Source organism: Melopsittacus undulatus, chromosome 9, assembly GCF_012275295.1.
Source record: "Melopsittacus undulatus isolate bMelUnd1 chromosome 9, bMelUnd1.mat.Z, whole genome shotgun sequence".
Lineage (NCBI taxonomy): Eukaryota > Metazoa > Chordata > Aves > Psittaciformes > Psittaculidae > Melopsittacus > Melopsittacus undulatus.
The window spans coordinates 20,154,818-20,171,213 of record NC_047535.1 but is presented as its reverse complement, the minus strand read 5'-3'; the positions used below and the strand labels follow the sequence as shown (position 1 = coordinate 20,171,213).

General features: G+C 53.7%; 1 protein-coding gene across 1 annotated transcript; it reads right to left on the bottom strand.

Annotated features, from left to right (window-relative positions):
* On the bottom strand, positions 1–15,616 carry ONECUT1 (one cut homeobox 1). The gene is made up of 2 exons (XM_005145898.2): positions 14,536–15,616; positions 1–293 (listed from the first exon to the last, which is right to left on the bottom strand). Exons 1-2 carry the CDS (start codon positions 15,614–15,616, stop codon positions 1–3), a joined length of 1,374 nt encoding a protein of 457 aa, XP_005145955.2.
* Between the last annotated feature and the right edge of the window lie 780 nt (positions 15,617–16,396).

Below are 16,396 nucleotides of genomic sequence, written 5' to 3'. Positions count from 1 at the left end.
TCATGCTTTGGTACAAGTGCTTGATGAAGAAGATGAGTTGCCTGAATTGGAGCTGCCCTCGTCTTGCCACTTATCCAGACTCCTCCTACGTGCATTCATGAAAAAGTTGCTGACGGTGCTCAGCTCCAACCCAAGCTGCTGGGAAATGGTGATTTGTAATTCTTTGGACGGACGCTTATTTTCCTTGAATATTGCATGTAGAGTTCGACGCTGGACATCTGTGAAGACCAACCGAGGCTTTTTGGGTGTATTCCCTCTATCCTTCCCATGCTCTTGTTCTTTCCTCTTGCATGCTGCAAGAAAGGGGAGGATGGTTAGAGAGGGCTGGCAGAGGAGTGCACCGGCACACAGAACAGGACAAATAGGAAAAAAGACTGCTCATGTCAGCTTTCAAATTTGGAGACGATTTGTGACACTTTTTAACTTACTATAAACTACAAAAAGAGATAAGGAATAGAATTTAGAAAATACCTTTGTTGTTGTCTGATAAAACTCAGCAAATGCTACTACATTTTAGTAACAGTCATTACTGCTGGGACTTTAACTATGTAACATCTCTATGAGGTGGAGTGGAAATTCACTGAGCTCTAAAATCAACCTTGCCAACCTCTTCAACCTTCATTATGTGTTGTCAATCCATTTCTGTAGCTTCTTATTGGCTAAGAAATAAGGAACTGGGAGAAACCAGGATGTTACTACAATCTTACACACCGGATGATTATGTATTCTCAACAAAATAAATGTTTCAACACAAGGAAAAATGATATAGTAAATGATCCATACAGAATTTCACCTTGTTTCATCTATAATCATTTCTTTCCCATTCAGAACACCGTTTTGCTCTACATTACTAAAGAGCATTCACAATTTGAATCTGCCTTGCAGATCACCTGCCAGGTAGGATCCAACAGAATGACAGAGTGACTCCCAGATTTCCCCCCACCAGCCTTTGACTGCCTGCCAGTTCATCTTGTTAACATTTTGCTAGGATAAAGGTTTCCTTGGGAGGGCAGATTGCTCTGTCTCACTTTCAAAAGAGTCTGAAGTTCGTTTCCCCCTTTCTTCTCTAACAATGACCTTTAATACTGATTTAGAGATGCATTTCTGAAGATAATAAGGATGTTTTGTCTCTCTGCCTGCCTAGTCCTGAATTCTGTGGAGATCAGTGCTGATTATATGAAGAAGAATTTTGTGCACCTATTCCACAGTTACTGGAATGAAAACAGCAAATTACTTTACAAAGGTCCTTCCTGCATCTTTTATTGCAACCACGAGCCAGCCTTGGCGTGAGGGTTTAATTGCTTGAGGGAAGTATAAAAATAGTCATCCACCTTTTGTACTTAGAGAAATAGCAACTGCACAGATCAGACAGCAAGATTCAGGAGATGCAAAGGCGCCTTCTGCCGGCCCAGCAGGCAGCGACCAAGACACCGGGGTCTCAGCTGCCTCTGAGGAGAAGCTTTTGAAGAGCTCCCTAACAATATGTATTCCAGCCACACATTCTTTCATAAGCAATGACACATCAATCAAATGGACTGGGATACCAAATTCATACCTTCTACAGTTATTTTTATATGAAACCCTTTGAAGAGTGCTTTGAAGTTACATCCTGACCTCTAAAACTCTGTGGAGCTTCTGGGCTGAAACCCAGGTTTCCTCATGGAAGTGAGCTCCCACTGAAGTCAAGCTGCTGAATTCACTGTGGGGATCAGTGCCTGCTGAAATAATTCTGCATCCCCAAGTGAAAGTTAACATTGATAACTCAAGGATTAAAAATACTTTTGAGAGAATAGTCTGTTGTTTACTGACATATATTAGGAATGAGGAGCAAAGAACATATCAACAGCATCTCAATCTTTTTTTACACGTCTATCCATTTGAAAATCATAAGTTTCCATGAAACCACATTGCCATGAAAGCTCAGCTCTGTAACAGCCTCAGCCTCCAGCTCTGACTTTGCCCTGCTGGTGGGCTCATGCAGGAAAGGAGACAAACCAAGCTCAGGCAATGTTTGCTGTGCCTAATTCTGCTTATGCTGCTTTGCACCTTCCTGTTTCAAAGACTACACAAATTCCAGCTTTCACCCAGATACTCTGTCCTGAGTTTGTCACAAAATCACAACTACACAAATAGCACAATCTGAGTCAGCTCTGCAAGATGCTTCAGCAGGAACAGTCACATCATAAATGACAGTCACAGCAGCAGATACAAAGCTAGTTCAATTAGCAGTGTAAACCTTTGGGGTTTCCATCACAAACTAGTAACTGAGTTCTCCAAAATCACAGAGGATAACAAGAAAACAACAGTCCGTTGTGAAACTAACTTGCTGAACACATTGTCCTCCTGAACTTGGGCTCACCTCCTGAAACGTAGTATTCTTGACTAATTATTTCCTTACTCCCAAGCATTACAGCTTCTCTTGTTGTATCAGGAACCTTATAATTGCTGCCCGTAACATCACAGAGGTAAGAGAAAAGTGCTCATTACTGGAGAGAAAAAAATAAATCCTCTCCAGTCTATGATACAAACAGGCCAACTGTAGCATTTTGCAAATAAAACTTCATTTCAGCCCAAACCATCGGAAAGCAAGCATTGGGGTTCCCATGGTGCTCTCTGCAGAAGCTGGGAGCCACCCCTTGCTCCTGCAAATCAGTACAGCCTTGATTTTTTAAAATTATCGTGCAGGATTGCTTGTTTCCTAAGGCTTGGTCCACACTTAGTGGGAGCAAGGGAAGATATGCTCTAGTTTTGCCTATGAAATAGGACAGTTCTTATCCTCACATCCAAGTTGGAGCCCTTCTTTCTTCTAGTTTGAATTAGGGGCTAATAAGGTACTGGTTCAGAGGGAGAGAGAGATTGACTTGGTTGCAATTGGGACCTTATCTAAGACACGAAGAATCACAAGCACAAGTTCAGTTCTCACTGGACACAGCACAGCTCCAGGAGGTGGAATTGAGGCAGGCATTGCCCAGAGCAGCCCAGCCAAGCCTGCCTGGGCTGAGCAGCACACCATAGAGCCTTTCTTCACTGTGGGATGATGGGACATGGCTTCCAAACCTGGATCATTTCCATTCAAAGCTAAAGTTGTTGTCTTCTGAGGTCTACCCCTGTTAGCATTCACCAGAGGTAGATTGAGGGCACAGACTTTCCAATATGCTTTATTGTTCAAAGCGCACTTGCAGACAGTGCTGCAAGGCCTCAGGTTGTGAGCAGCAAGGGTGGATACCACCTCTCATCTTCTGCCTTGTCCAGGCTCAGAAATATTAATAGCACTTAAAAATAAATAATGGTGATAATGAAAAACCGTAATAGGGTTTCCTTACGATCGTTTTCTCTGCACTGGAGCCAATCAATTTTAATAATAAACTGTAGCTTCCAGCTTGCCAGAGAACAAATGCACACCACGGGATAAAATCTGCTCCAACGTGAGAGTCTACCCAGAGCAGGCACAGAGACCAGGCAGCTCACATGGCAAGGTCTGACAAATGGGAGCCATCCAGCCCAGTGGCAGCAGCCTAAGCCAGCTCAGACAAAGCAGGTATGCCTGCCTGGGCCAGGTCCTCCTCCAGCACCAGCAATGGTGTTTACTGCAGTCAGAGGCTCTGGAAACACTGACTGAAACCCTTTTCTTGTGTAAAAACACCAGAGCCCGTCTTCAAAACCATTTATCACACACCTTCATCTGGATTTTAATAGAATAAAAGTAATTTGCACTGATGTGCCCATACCCATGAGCACTGTGAGCAGACCCTGTCCCACAGCGCAGAAGCTGAATTCAGGTGCTCTGTGGAGTGCTGTGCTCCCCAGAGGTGTGCACCTCTACCCTGCACACCCACTCTCATGCTGCCCTGGCTCCCCATGGCAGACAGCTGTGCTCTTTGTCTCTGAGCTGCCCTGGCTGAGTGATACTCCTTGTGATGCCTTTTGAAAAAGACTTAACAAAGCCTAGTTAAGAAAAAAGCAAAACAGAGGATAAAGAAAGAGTCACTGTGGCTCTGGCAACACATGTGCAGATATGACAATGTAATATTATCAATGCCAGAAGGAGCCTTATAAATCCACTGCTGAACTCTGGCCTCTTCCAGTCACTTCCATCTTCCTCTGCCCTGAGCAACAGATATTTTTGACACTTGCAATTCTCCTGATGCAGTCCATCAATCTATTTTTGTCTCCCTTTGTTCCTTCCAAGTAGCCCGAGGGATTTGGCCGAGTTAACTTGCCAACCTTGTAAGGTCTGTACATCTCACTGAGGCCTGGTTGCCTGTGCATGGTACCAAACCAGGTCCCATTGCTGCAGCTCCACCATCTATCACTGCTCCCCTGTGGCACCCAGCTGGTCTGGCTCTGTGCAGCATGGCAGGATCAGTCCTGCTCTGCCACAGGTGTGGCAGGATTGTGTCCCCTCTGAAAACGCACTAATTGCATCATTAGGTTGAGACAGCAAAGAGGATGTTTTGCCCACCTGTGATGTGAACTACACTGTTCTGTCAGTCTAAAAGCCAAGATTACAGTAAGCTCAGGTGTTAACCCTGACTCTTGATCTAGTCTTTCATCCCTAGAGAGTGGATTTCTCTTTTAAATCTAAGGAAAAAGCCCTGATTACCATAAATCAATTTTCAGGAGCACTTGGTGCATACACGTGTGCCTATCTGTATCTGCCAAACACAAATTTTCCTTTCTAAGAACCAGAGGCACAGAATGAAACCACTAATACTCTCAACAAACCCCCTGGTTTGCTTTGGGCACATAATGAACCATAGAATCATGGAATTATGGAATGGTTAGGGTTGGAAGGGACCTTAAAGCTCATCTACTTCCAGCCCCTATGACACAGGCAGGGAACCCTTCCTGTAGACCAGGCTGCTACAAGCCCTGTCCAACCTGGCCTTGAGCACTGCCAGTGATGGAGAATAACATATCACCACAAGTTCTGCTGGCTGATTTTGTCAAAATTGGCACTGGTATGGGGGAAAGACAATGGAAAACCTAACTTGGGCAAACCCCAGCCCAAGCCCTGTGGCTAGCTATGGAGGCAGAGGACCACTCTCACTGCCAGAGGCACTGCTCTGCTGGTGGCCAGCCACATCACCATCACTAAGTGTGTGCTCTCAGACACAGGGTGGAAAGGCAGCAGATGCTGAGGAAGAAGGTGGATTTAGGGGGGTTCAGACCTGACACTGAGAAAGCCATGCCATTCCATGCACACCAATGGGTCACAGCTCACCAGCTGCCAGCAGCAGTTCCCATTGCTCCAGGACAGGCACATGCAATGCACACAATTGGTTTTTTAACTGTACAAAGTGGTTGGAGAGGGAGGAGAGACACAGGGCAGGAAGAAAGGAGCACTCCCACCCCAGTGCACCACAACAGCACAGCATTACAGACCTCTTGGAATGGTCCCACCATGAGGTTTCTCACCCCATGGAGTTGGGAGTCGAGGTACACAGTGTGTCTCTGCTTACAGGAAGCCTTTTCCTCTTTGTTTGTATCCAGAGCGGGTAGAGACCAGCAATGGGGAGACACACACAGAGAATAATGTCTCCAGTTATGCTGAATTCAGAGCCTGATTGGCATGGAGAGGAGACCATACCCACCAGTGATAGGATACAGGGCCTTTCACCTTGAAGTGACAGGTCACATTTCCAGCTCTTTCCCAGGTCGTTGCTCACCACAAGCCATTATTGCTTGATGGCCATTGAGTGCCCTGCATGAAAGAGGCAGTGGTCTTGGTTCAGCTCCCTGTGAGCAGGTTCACAACACACACACTAATTTCCATCACATTTGACACATCATTTGACACCAATTAGTGCTGTGGCTGGAAGATTGAGCTGGACACTATGGACAGGAGTCTGTAGGAACTTATTTGTAGCATTTTGGGGAGTAAAGATGATTGACTGTGGGCTGGCTCTGCCTTGCCTCAGGAGGCACTTTCTTGTTGCTTCACACCAGAAGGTAAAGTCAGCACTGAGCTCTGAGATCTTCACCAGTACCCTCACTGGACTGGTTTAGGTTTGGGGACTGCCTCACCCTTACTATTCATGAGCATTATATTTGCTTTAGACAGGTAGGAGAAAAAAAGAACCCTTTTATGCTTTTCAGACTTCAGTGCGAGATTCCCCAAAAGCAATGGGGAGTTTACAAGATTCATTACTGTGGGTTCGGACCAGTCAGCCTTCCCATTAGTGGGAAAACCCCAAGAAATGATGAAGCCCAGCTCGAAGAAGTGCACCAAAAGCTCTGTATTTCTGCAGGGGTCATAGAACAGACAAGGAGATGTATTTCAGACTGCCTTGAGAGAGTTCTCAGAAGCCTTGTGATTATCATGTTTCCCCCTCCTCTTGCAAAGTGTTTTATCTATCCCAGCCTCATGTGCACAGGACATGTCTTAGAGACATAAGAAAGCCTTTTAGAACCCTCTCTTTATATGTATTTTCTAATCTCTGCTGTGTCAGGTCTACAAAGGCCAGGATGTGTCCCAGTTACAGTTTGAGCTGTGCCCACTAAGACCCTGGGAATCTTCCTAAAGCATCTACTTCTAGTTTTGAAACATCACATAATACCCAGTAACACTTTCAGAGAGTGAAAACTCTTCACTGGTACAAGCTAGAGAATATCCTCCTTCTGAAGGAGGCTCTACCTTTGGGTAGAAAAGGCAGCAGGATTTCTACTGGAGGTTGAAGCCACTTAAGGACTTCAGCCATCAGAGATAGTCCTAATCACACTGCCTACAACAGCTCATTGGGAGCAAGTAGCCAAAAGTTTATGGTAAGTTCATGGTGATGATAACATATAATAAAGCATGATAAGCTCCATCCTTATGCAGATAACACCTCTGTAGTGTGTAGAGAGACAGACAATGACAGATCTTTCCTAACTATCAAAAACTCCATGTTTGGGGCAATATGAGAACAAGATAAGGTGCCTGTGAGACACATGCTACCTGAGGGCAGACTTCACCACACCAACTAAAAAGCAAGCAAATCTGTTTGGCCTGAATGAATAACCACAGCAGCTGTGTGCCATTCTCTTTGGTACCTCACCATTTGGTGGCCCTCTTGTCACTGCCCTGGGGCCTTTGCAGGCACCCTGGGGATGAGATCCCTCCACAGAGATGCTGCGTGAGACAGAGACTCTGCACGTCAGGACGGCTTTGGCCACATGCTCCTGCTATAGCAAGCAGTGGGCAGCAATGGTGCTGCAAAGAGCATCCCCAAAAGCTCCAGCCCACCATAGAACAAGGCCATTCATGTGTCAATGATAAAAGCCTATGTGGGTGATGCAGTTCATTGGTTGCTCCCCAAAACTTTCTCCTTTCAGCTGAAGAGAGCACTACTCTGAAATATCTGAACCCACAATAAAGTATTTCTTGGCATTACAACTCCTGGCACCCTTCAGCATTTTGCACTTGTCACTCTAATGATTTGTATTTACATTTATTTACAGTGCTGGTGTATACCTCTACTCAGAGGTCATTTGACCTCTAATTGTTCTGCCTTTGAGCCCAGGCAACACTCCTCTTTTGTTGTTTCATAACATGAAAAGAGATAAAAAATACATTCTTATATGCTCACAGAGTGACATCAACCTGCCAACATATAGATCCCAGCTGAGATTGGATTGTAAACACCTCACTCCGTGCACTGTATTAAAACGAGTGACCTTAATTTGCTGGCCCTGGAATAATAAAGTCAATCTGACTAAGGAGCGCTGACTCAACACTTTGGGATTCTGGGGTTTACACAAACTTACGGTGTTGATGGATCTGTAACCACTGGAGTGAGCTGACATCACCATTACAGAATATGTTGTTAAGTGGATCAATCAGGGGAAAGCACCCGATTTTCCTGCGATATCATTTAAACTAAACGTTAAATTTCTTTAGCTGGGTCTTTAGTTAACCATATTACTGTGACAAATATTTCTTTGTCCAGCATAAGTAATTAGAATTTAATCACTTAAACTGCATCTTAATTACCCCAAATGAATTGAAAGGACATTTAATAGCAAAGATTAAATTGCCTTAATGAACGATTTTTGCGACTACATCAATATTTTAATCGTGTTAGCCCTTCCCGGCCGCACCCCCCCTCGACCCCACAGCACAGCGCAAGCAGCCCCCGGCCCCTGGGTGGCGCCCGCTCCCCACGCTGCTGCGGCCGCTGCCCAGCGGGGGACCCGCACCGCATCCGCGCTGCTCCTCGCTGCCCAGCGGGGCAACCCGCTCCGCTCCGCACAGCATCGCCCAACCAGGAGCACCGGCCGCTCCTCCAGAAAACGCCACCAGCTTCTCTCCGCACTTCACCGCGCCCGTCTGCACCTTTCCACGCCGCTCCTCAGCCTGATCCTTGCCGCCTCACACCACTCCGCACCGCCCGCTCCGTGTGCGGGACACATCCCGCTGCGGGAGCCATCCCGCTGCGCCGGCCCGGCCCCTGCTCGCTGCCTCTTGTTTTCATTAGCGCAGCAGGAGCGGATCCTCCCGAGGGGGTGAGGTGCTTCTGTAAAGGGCTCGACGCTAGACCGGGTTATTCCGCCCCTTCCGGCTGCCCCAGCCGCCGAAAATTGGGTTTCTGAGCTGTGGAAGCGACGCAGTGCGTTACCAAACCTTCGCTGGAATATTAGGGATCGTAGAATCTACTTAAAACCCGGACAGCTTCTCGCGTCCCTTCCCTCTTCCTCTGATCCAGTTTTTAAGCCTTCAGCTAATTCCGACAGTGTATTCAAAAACGAGATAAGTCTCAAAAGGACGAGAAACGCGGCCGCTGTGACACGAGTAAAGTCCCCGCTTTGGGGGCGTTACGGCAGCACCGCGACAGCCGGTCTGTGCCGGGGGAGGGGGCTGCGAGGATAGCCCGTAAGGGGGGGGGGGGGAGAATCTCCTTACCCGCACCCCCAGGCTGCAGTAAACGCGTGCGGCACTGCTGCACCTGAAAAACACCCGGGCCTTGGGGCGGGCTCACGGCAGCAGCTGCTGCACCGAAGTAACTAAGGAAAAGCCCCCCCCCGCGCCATCCGAGAGAATGCTTTTGGCTGTTCGGAGTAGCAGCGTTTCTGATGCCCCAGAATGTGCTTGCACACCCCAGCCCGCAGCAGCTTGCGATGCTGCTTGTACACCCGCAAAGCGGCAACACCCACGTCTGAATTGCCATCCACATAAAATGTTACCGCTGAGACTTCCTATTGCCCTGAAACGGGAAAAATCAAAACTAATGTTGAGCTAATAAATTGTTCCTATAAATTACGCTTTCAGCATCATTAACCTGACTTCCTCTTAAGCAAAATGGCTCAAGCAAGCTGCATTTCCGAAGAAAGTCAGTAAACATCGGTCGCTTCTCTGTCAGTGTATGGTTAATCCAGATAGATTTATGTTTGAAACACGAATCAACGTTTATCGATTTGTTCATGGAAGAACCCGACGTGATGCCATGCTAGGTCTCTGCTCGGTCCTCAGAAAATCCCTCCTCTATGCCTGCAGTCTTCAGGTTAAAGCCACCAGCACTTCAACAATAACTCCTGTGCTTAACAGTCACCTTAGGTGTCCCTCGAAATGAACTTGTCCCTTATGCGGAGGTTATGGGGATCCTTTTGCTACACTGAGGACAGGAGCAGGCTGCCTGAGGCAAAGCACGAGCTTTAGTTTAGTGCCGGAACATGCAAGCACAGGCACCGATGTGTGCCCGGCCTGTGCATTTCCATCTTGCCTCACTCCAACCAGCACGTTCTTTCTCGGTGGTGTAGGAGACGGGGGGCATTCCTGGCAGAGCCCGGGCTCCCACCCGTGGCATCCGCGGCGGGCGCCACGTTGCTCTCCTTCTCCCCTATCCCTCACCTTCTCCCCTATTCCTCACCTTCTCTCCTATCCCTCACCTTCTCCTCCTGAGCCACCCCGACCACTCCAGTCAGTTGAAGTGCTGTGGGAGCTTCCTTTCCCTTTGCTCACACATCCCTATGAAGACACCCGTCCACAAACCAGCTCCTCTCGGGGCTCAGTGTCTGGTCTGGAGCCGCTCCGCTCCCTCGGGCAGCCCGGCCCCGGGGGGTGATGACACACAGGGCTTCCTTCCCCCGCGGCCGCACAGCCCTCATTGCCGGCTCCTTTCCTCCTAACCGGTGCTGCGCTGGCCCGGCTAAGCCGTGCTCCGGGGCGGGACTGCCCGGGAGCCGCTGTCCACGGTGCTGAACGCGACCGGCGCTCTCCCCGAAGCCGCGGAGCTGTACCAGCGAGTGGAGGCAGCCCGAGCTCCGGCACAGGGCACCCCGCAGAGCGCACCCGGTCTGCAGCCGTCGCCGGAGCCGTTGTCTGCCGGCCCTGTGCGGGTGGGGTGCCGGGGCCTGCGGGGTCGGCTCCCGCCTGCCAGCAGTCAGCAGATGGCGCAGAGGCCCCGGGAAGCTGGGGCGGACGTGCGAGGACCCCGGGCAGCTGAGTGGCCCTGGCCGGTGAGGATGGGCAGACGCGGAGAGCCAAGCTGGCATCGTTCCTGCAGCCCCTTCCCCGGAGCAAGCCACCCCCCTCAGTGGGGAGCAGCCCCGCTGTGAGGCTGCTTCAAACAAACGGGAGAGAGGGTGCGAGCGGGGCACAGCCCCCGGCGCCGCCCCCTACGCGGCGGGTAATTAAAGCAAACAAACAAGCGAACAAACAAGTACGGGCCGAGCTGTGCTACGGCATGAGGGCTCCTCGGGGCAGGCCCGACCCGGCGCGGAGGAACGCGGCTGGCAGCTGCCGCCGGCCCCTCTCCTCCTTCTGCTGGGCAAACATTAACGAAGGGCAAACGTAGCTATGTGCGAGTGGCTGTAAATCAATCCCGCCGCAAGGACACGGCCAGCAAACAAAGGCTGTCCCAGCGCCCGCCCGGTGCTGCGGGGCACGACCGCTCCGGGGGCGGGCTGCGCTCCCATCCTCCGATCCCACCGGGCCGGGGCACCGCGTCTCGGGCCCAGCACCGCTCCGGCAGCCGCGCATCGGCCACTGTCACCACCCACGGTGCGCGGAGCCAGGCCCGCGGCCGTTCCCTCGACGTCCGGGCAGCCCGCAGGGCCGAGTATGACAGGGTCTGTGCCCCAGGCCCAAGCCGCTCTCAGGCTGTCATCGGCCAAGCCCCCGGTAGATGCCCTCCACCTCCCTGATGCAAATGCGTTTATGCAAAGTCCCCGCAGGGTAAATATTAATCAGGCCCTAATGAGGCAATCGGGGCCGGGGAGGCATCGACCTTCCCCGGCGCAGGCCGGGCGGCCGGCGTAGCGAGGGGGCAAGCGGCGCTCATTAGATTTCATATTTAATGTGGAAAACGCTCTGATTGCGGTATTGATTTCTTTACAGTTAATTTGGCGAGAATTTCTCGCCGGTTTCACAAGGCTTCAGCTTCGCCGAGATTCAGACTGGGAGGGGGAAAGGAAACGAGGAAGGAAGAAGAGCTGCGACTACGGAAAATATCAGCCTTGGCGCAGGCAAAGACCGAGCAGCTCCGGAGGGCCAGAATGGGCCTCGTGCCCCTCGCCCAGACGTGCTTGGGACACCGGAGTGGGAAGTTGCTGCTGTGGGTGCACCTCGACAAGGTGGCCTCTCCTGCAGCAGATCCAGAGGAGCCTCTGTGCTCCCTTGGACCCACTCGCCTGCTCCCGAAACGTTTACTTGCTGCGTTCCTCCCGCGGGGCCACGGCCTCGGGCAGGTTGGGTTTTCCTGAACAAGAGGAGTCGGTTCTGTCTTCTTTACCTCTTCCTATTCGAAAATAAGATGGAATAAATTCCCCTTAAATCCCATCAGGCTGCAGAAGGGCTGTACATTCTCTTTGAACTGTATTTTTGCTTTCGGTATCACTTCACTGCCCTGCCAAATGTCCATGACAGCGAGGGAAGAAGGGAGGGAAGACCATCTAACAGAGAAATGGCCGAATAGATAAATATTCAGTGATCGAGGGGGTGAGAGAGTGGGACAAAGGACAAGAGAAGAGAGAGGGGAAGGAAGATGGGATGAATAAGATGGAGGCTGGAAGAGGTCAGCTTTACAATTAGCAGTTCTGCTTACATTTCAAGAGACAGCCCAGGAAGTGTCAAGACCTCAATCCTGCTTCCATGTAGCTACCAATTTTTCCACTATTTGTCGGAGCTTCTGTAATCTGGGAGGAAGGGATCCCCCAGGGATGGCTGGAAGGGGCAAATACTCAATATAAAGTGCTGTGCAAGACCATGAGGCCTGAAATAAGAAGGCTCCATCCCCCTCACCACCTCCCAGCTGCTCCCTGCAGGAAATTGGGAAGGGAAGAAATTAAGGCAGTGAGGGTTCTGCTCTGGCTATTTATCTACCTGATAATTCTCTGAATGCCTGGGAGCGAGTTATAATTTGGACATGAAATTTAATTTGTGTCGACTGGAGTAATTTATGGTATTTTGAATTGATGTTCATACATCAATATCAGCTGGGGCAGATTTTTACCACTTAGTAAGATCATCACGCATTTAAAACGTGTACAGCCCGGGATCAATACTTGCTGCATGTGCAGCGCAGCGCCAGCAGAGCGGAGAGGCACGCATCCTCCGCGGGGTGGGGCTGGGCGCTCCGCGGCAGCCCCCATTGGCTGGGACGCCGCGTTATGCAAATGACCACGTGCTGTGGGGCTGCCGGCGTGCGGGTGGGGCAGCGCCTCGTGAGGCCGATGCGAGATAGGGACACTGGGCCCTGCCCGGCCACTCCTGTGAGGTGACAGCATTTGGGTTTCATCAGGAAGGGAAGGCGGAATAATGAGGCTTTGCCTGTCTAACGGGATTACCGGGATCTGTTTGTGCGAGCACAGCACTGAGGTGACGGGAGGAAGGGGTGGTCCAGGGGCAGAACAAAGGGTCCCCTCCGGACACGGCAGCAGGTCAGAGTGCGGGGAACTGTCCCCTCCCTCCTGCCCAGGCCTCCCTTCGGCCCAGGCCATGGAGCCTCTGCCAGCAGTGCCAGCGAGGGGGAGGCCAGCAGACTCCGAAGAGAGGGGTTGCTTCCAGTATCGATCTATGCAAATGAGCGGAGATTCAGGTCGACCGAATTGTCGTAAAAATATGTTCCAAATCGAAGAAAGCTCGCCTTAGCGATCGTTATGGGGATACTGCAAACACAAACTCCATCGTCCTCCCGCGGGTAGCATCAACAACACAAGGGTTTTCTCCTGGCGGGATGGCTGTTGAGGAAGGGAAGGTGGAAAGGGCATTTTCTGAGAGCTTAGAGCTTTGAAACTGACTCGGCAGTAGTGAAAGCCAAAGGGAACAACGTCCTCCCACCGGTGTGCACAGCAGGGCCGGCACGGCGGGAGGGAGACGCTGCCCCGGGCCCTTCCCCGTACCGCGTCAGGCTTTAGAAAAGAGAAGGGAGCTGAAAGCGGGCAAGGAGAGCGATGTGGCCCAGCCGGGTCCCCGCAGACTCCCAGTTCCCATCGTCACAGCAGTCGAAAGCACAGCAGCCTTTGTGCTTTTGCGAGGAGAAAGATTCAACCTTTCCCTTATTTTTGTCTGTGAAACGGATCAGTGACCCGGGCTCCAACTCGGATCGACTGCCTCGCGTTCTCCAGGGACAAATTAATGGAGACCTATCACTTAATTAACAAACCCTCACTCACGGCATATTAAACTCGGGCTCCGCGCTGGGAGCGCAGGCGGGCAGTGGGCAGCGAGCAGGCACCGAGTGGGACGGGACGACTGCTCCGGGCGGACAACACAGAGCTGAGGTCGGGAGGGCACCGAGGCCGCGAAATCTGGCGGGGGGGGGGGGGGGGGGGGGGAGCCGCCGGAGCAGCTCAGAGACACGACACGGACTGCGAGTCTCAGCAGGGGCATCCACGCGCAAGTCAAACTCCACGGCCTAATGATAATTACAACCAATTAAGACAAATTAAGTAAATTAACTGATTCCAGCCATCAGCCTCTCTCAGCCCGCAGTCACCCGCCGGGCACGTATCACTTGCGGGAGAACCCCGTCCCAGCACACCGAACCCAGCCCAAGCGGGACGCGGGGCTGGAGCCGGCCAGAACCCCGCCGGGCGCTACACCGGAGCCCGGGGTCGCTGCCACCGGCACAAAGCGGACGCACAGACACCTCTCGGCCGCGGGTTACCGGGGCTTCCCCCCACCTCGTCAGCCGACCGTATCGGGCAGTGCCGGGCACGATCGCTCAGAGAAAGGCCGAGCAGAGCATTTCCGCCTCGCCCTGCGCGCTGCCGGCAGCGCTGCCTGCGGGCCGTGCGCGTGTCGCCGCGCCCCGCTACCGGACAAGCTGGGCGCCGTCCCGCTGGCGGCCGGGTGGTTGGCGGGTACGCCCCGCCCGGGCTAACGGGGAGAGCAGGGACGCCGCAGTGCGCAGCCCGAGCCCCGGCTCGGCTTTGTCTGGCAGCCGAGAGCGCGGAGCGGTGGAGCCGGACTGTGCCTGAGCGCGGAGCGAAACGGAACGGCGGAGCGGGGTCGGGGCCTCTCCGCGGGGGCAGGCAGAAACCGGGGCGGCCTGCCCAGGCTCGGGGCCCAAGCCCCGTCACCACCGTGCACCCCCCGCCCCGCAGCGGGCTCACCTGCCAGCCGCAGAGCAGACATTCGCTGAAACTCCGGTTCCTGGAGCCACTTCCACATCCTGCGGAAGGTCTCCCGGCCGGATTTGAGCTTGCTCCAGGGCTTGGGGTTCCTCAGCAGGTCTGAGAGGGTCCCTTGAGAGCGGCACAGCACCCTCTGGGCGAAGATAGCCTGGGGGATGCTGTACCGCTTGAGCTCGGTGGTGATCCTCTGAGCTACTTCTTTGGTATTGATTTCTTCCATTTGCCCTGAATTACTTCCACTGTTGACCTGCGAACCAGTTACAGAAGGGTTTTGCTCCCTGGCAGAGCCCAGGATCTGCCCGTGGCTCTGGGCATTCAAGTGGGCATGGGGGTGGTGTGGGATCCCGTTGATAGGCACCATGCCAGCGGAGGTGGGGGTGAGGTGTTGGTCGCCATGCCTGGCCAACATGGCAGGGTGGTGGGCTTCAAATCCGTTTGGGGTGAGCATTTTCTCGGCGGGCATGGTGGCACTGGGGTGAGCGTAGTGGGGCAGCCCTTGCTGGGAGTTGTGGATGCTCCCCAGGCCCGATCCAGACAACGGAGAGAGGCTCTGCCCCATGCCGGTAACATCCTTATGGTAAGGGGTGTAGAGATTGTTCATAGATGCCAGACCCCTCTCGTCCCGCATGAGCGTGAAGCTGCCGCTCACGTTGCCCGGTATCCGCTGGTGGGGGTGGTGGTGATGGTGATGGTGGTGGTGGTGGTGAGGAAACTTGTCCGAGACCGTCGAGATGGGAGGTAGAGGCTGCAGCGGGGTGAGCGTGGTGTAGGTGCTGCTCATGCTCATGCCAGGGGGGGTCTCGCAGGCCATGGTCATGGTGGGGTGTAGGGGGCCCGTCAGAGCGTGGTCGGGCGGCCGGTGGTGGTGGTGGTAGTCGCCGCCGTCGAGGATGGACGCCATGCCCATGGAGCGCGGGTGTGCAGGCAGGTGGCTGCCGCGGTGGGCCACGGCGCTCCGGTGGTGGGGGCTGCCGCTCATCAGATCGGCAGCCGCGGGCACCGGCTCATGGCTCACCCCGTGCAGATCGCTGATGTTCTCCATCGCCAGCTGCGCGTTCATCGTCGGCCAGGCGGGCGGCCGGACCGCACATCTATCTGGTGGGCAGCGGGGCGTCCCTGGGCTCTTCGCGGCGGCCGCGGGCCGGTTCCTCCCGCTGGCCGGCGGCGGCGGGCGGGCGCTGCGGGCTAGCGGCGATGCTGCTGCTGCCGCCGCGGGGCTGCGGGATCTTCCTTTTTTTTTCTTTTTTCCCTTTATCTCGGCTCTGTCTTTATTCGTTGCTTTCCCCGCTGCCGGCTGACGCCTCCGGGCCGGTGCTCTGGCCCCGCTCGGTCAGGCCGGGCCCCGCCGCCGCGGCGGGAGCCTGCCGCGCCGCTCGCCCTCCCGAGCCATGGCTCTCTCTGCGCTCCGCCGCCCGGGCAGCGGCTCGGCTGCTGCAGCGCCGCGGCCGCCACAACGACGCATGCGCACGGCGCCCCCTGCCACGCCCCAACCGCCCCGGTCACGCCCCCCCGTGACGTCACCTCCCCTATTAAGGAGGCGAGCCCCGCGCGGCGGCGTCCAGAGCTGGTGGTGCTCTGCACCACCTCCCCGGGCCCTAGCGCCCCCCTCCGCCTCTCTCCCGGGCACAAAGGGCCGAACCCTCCCGCACTCCGCCTCCCCCGGGCCGGCGGCTCCCGGGTGCTGGGGCTGCCCACTCCGCTCCACCCCTTCGGTGACTCCGCGTTTTCCTTGAGAGCGGAGCCTCCTCGCCCTCACCTCACAGTGAGCTTCCATGGGGTGGGACACCCTGCCCCGGGAGCCCGCGGGCTGTGCCCGCCCTACGCCCCTTCTGTGGTACCC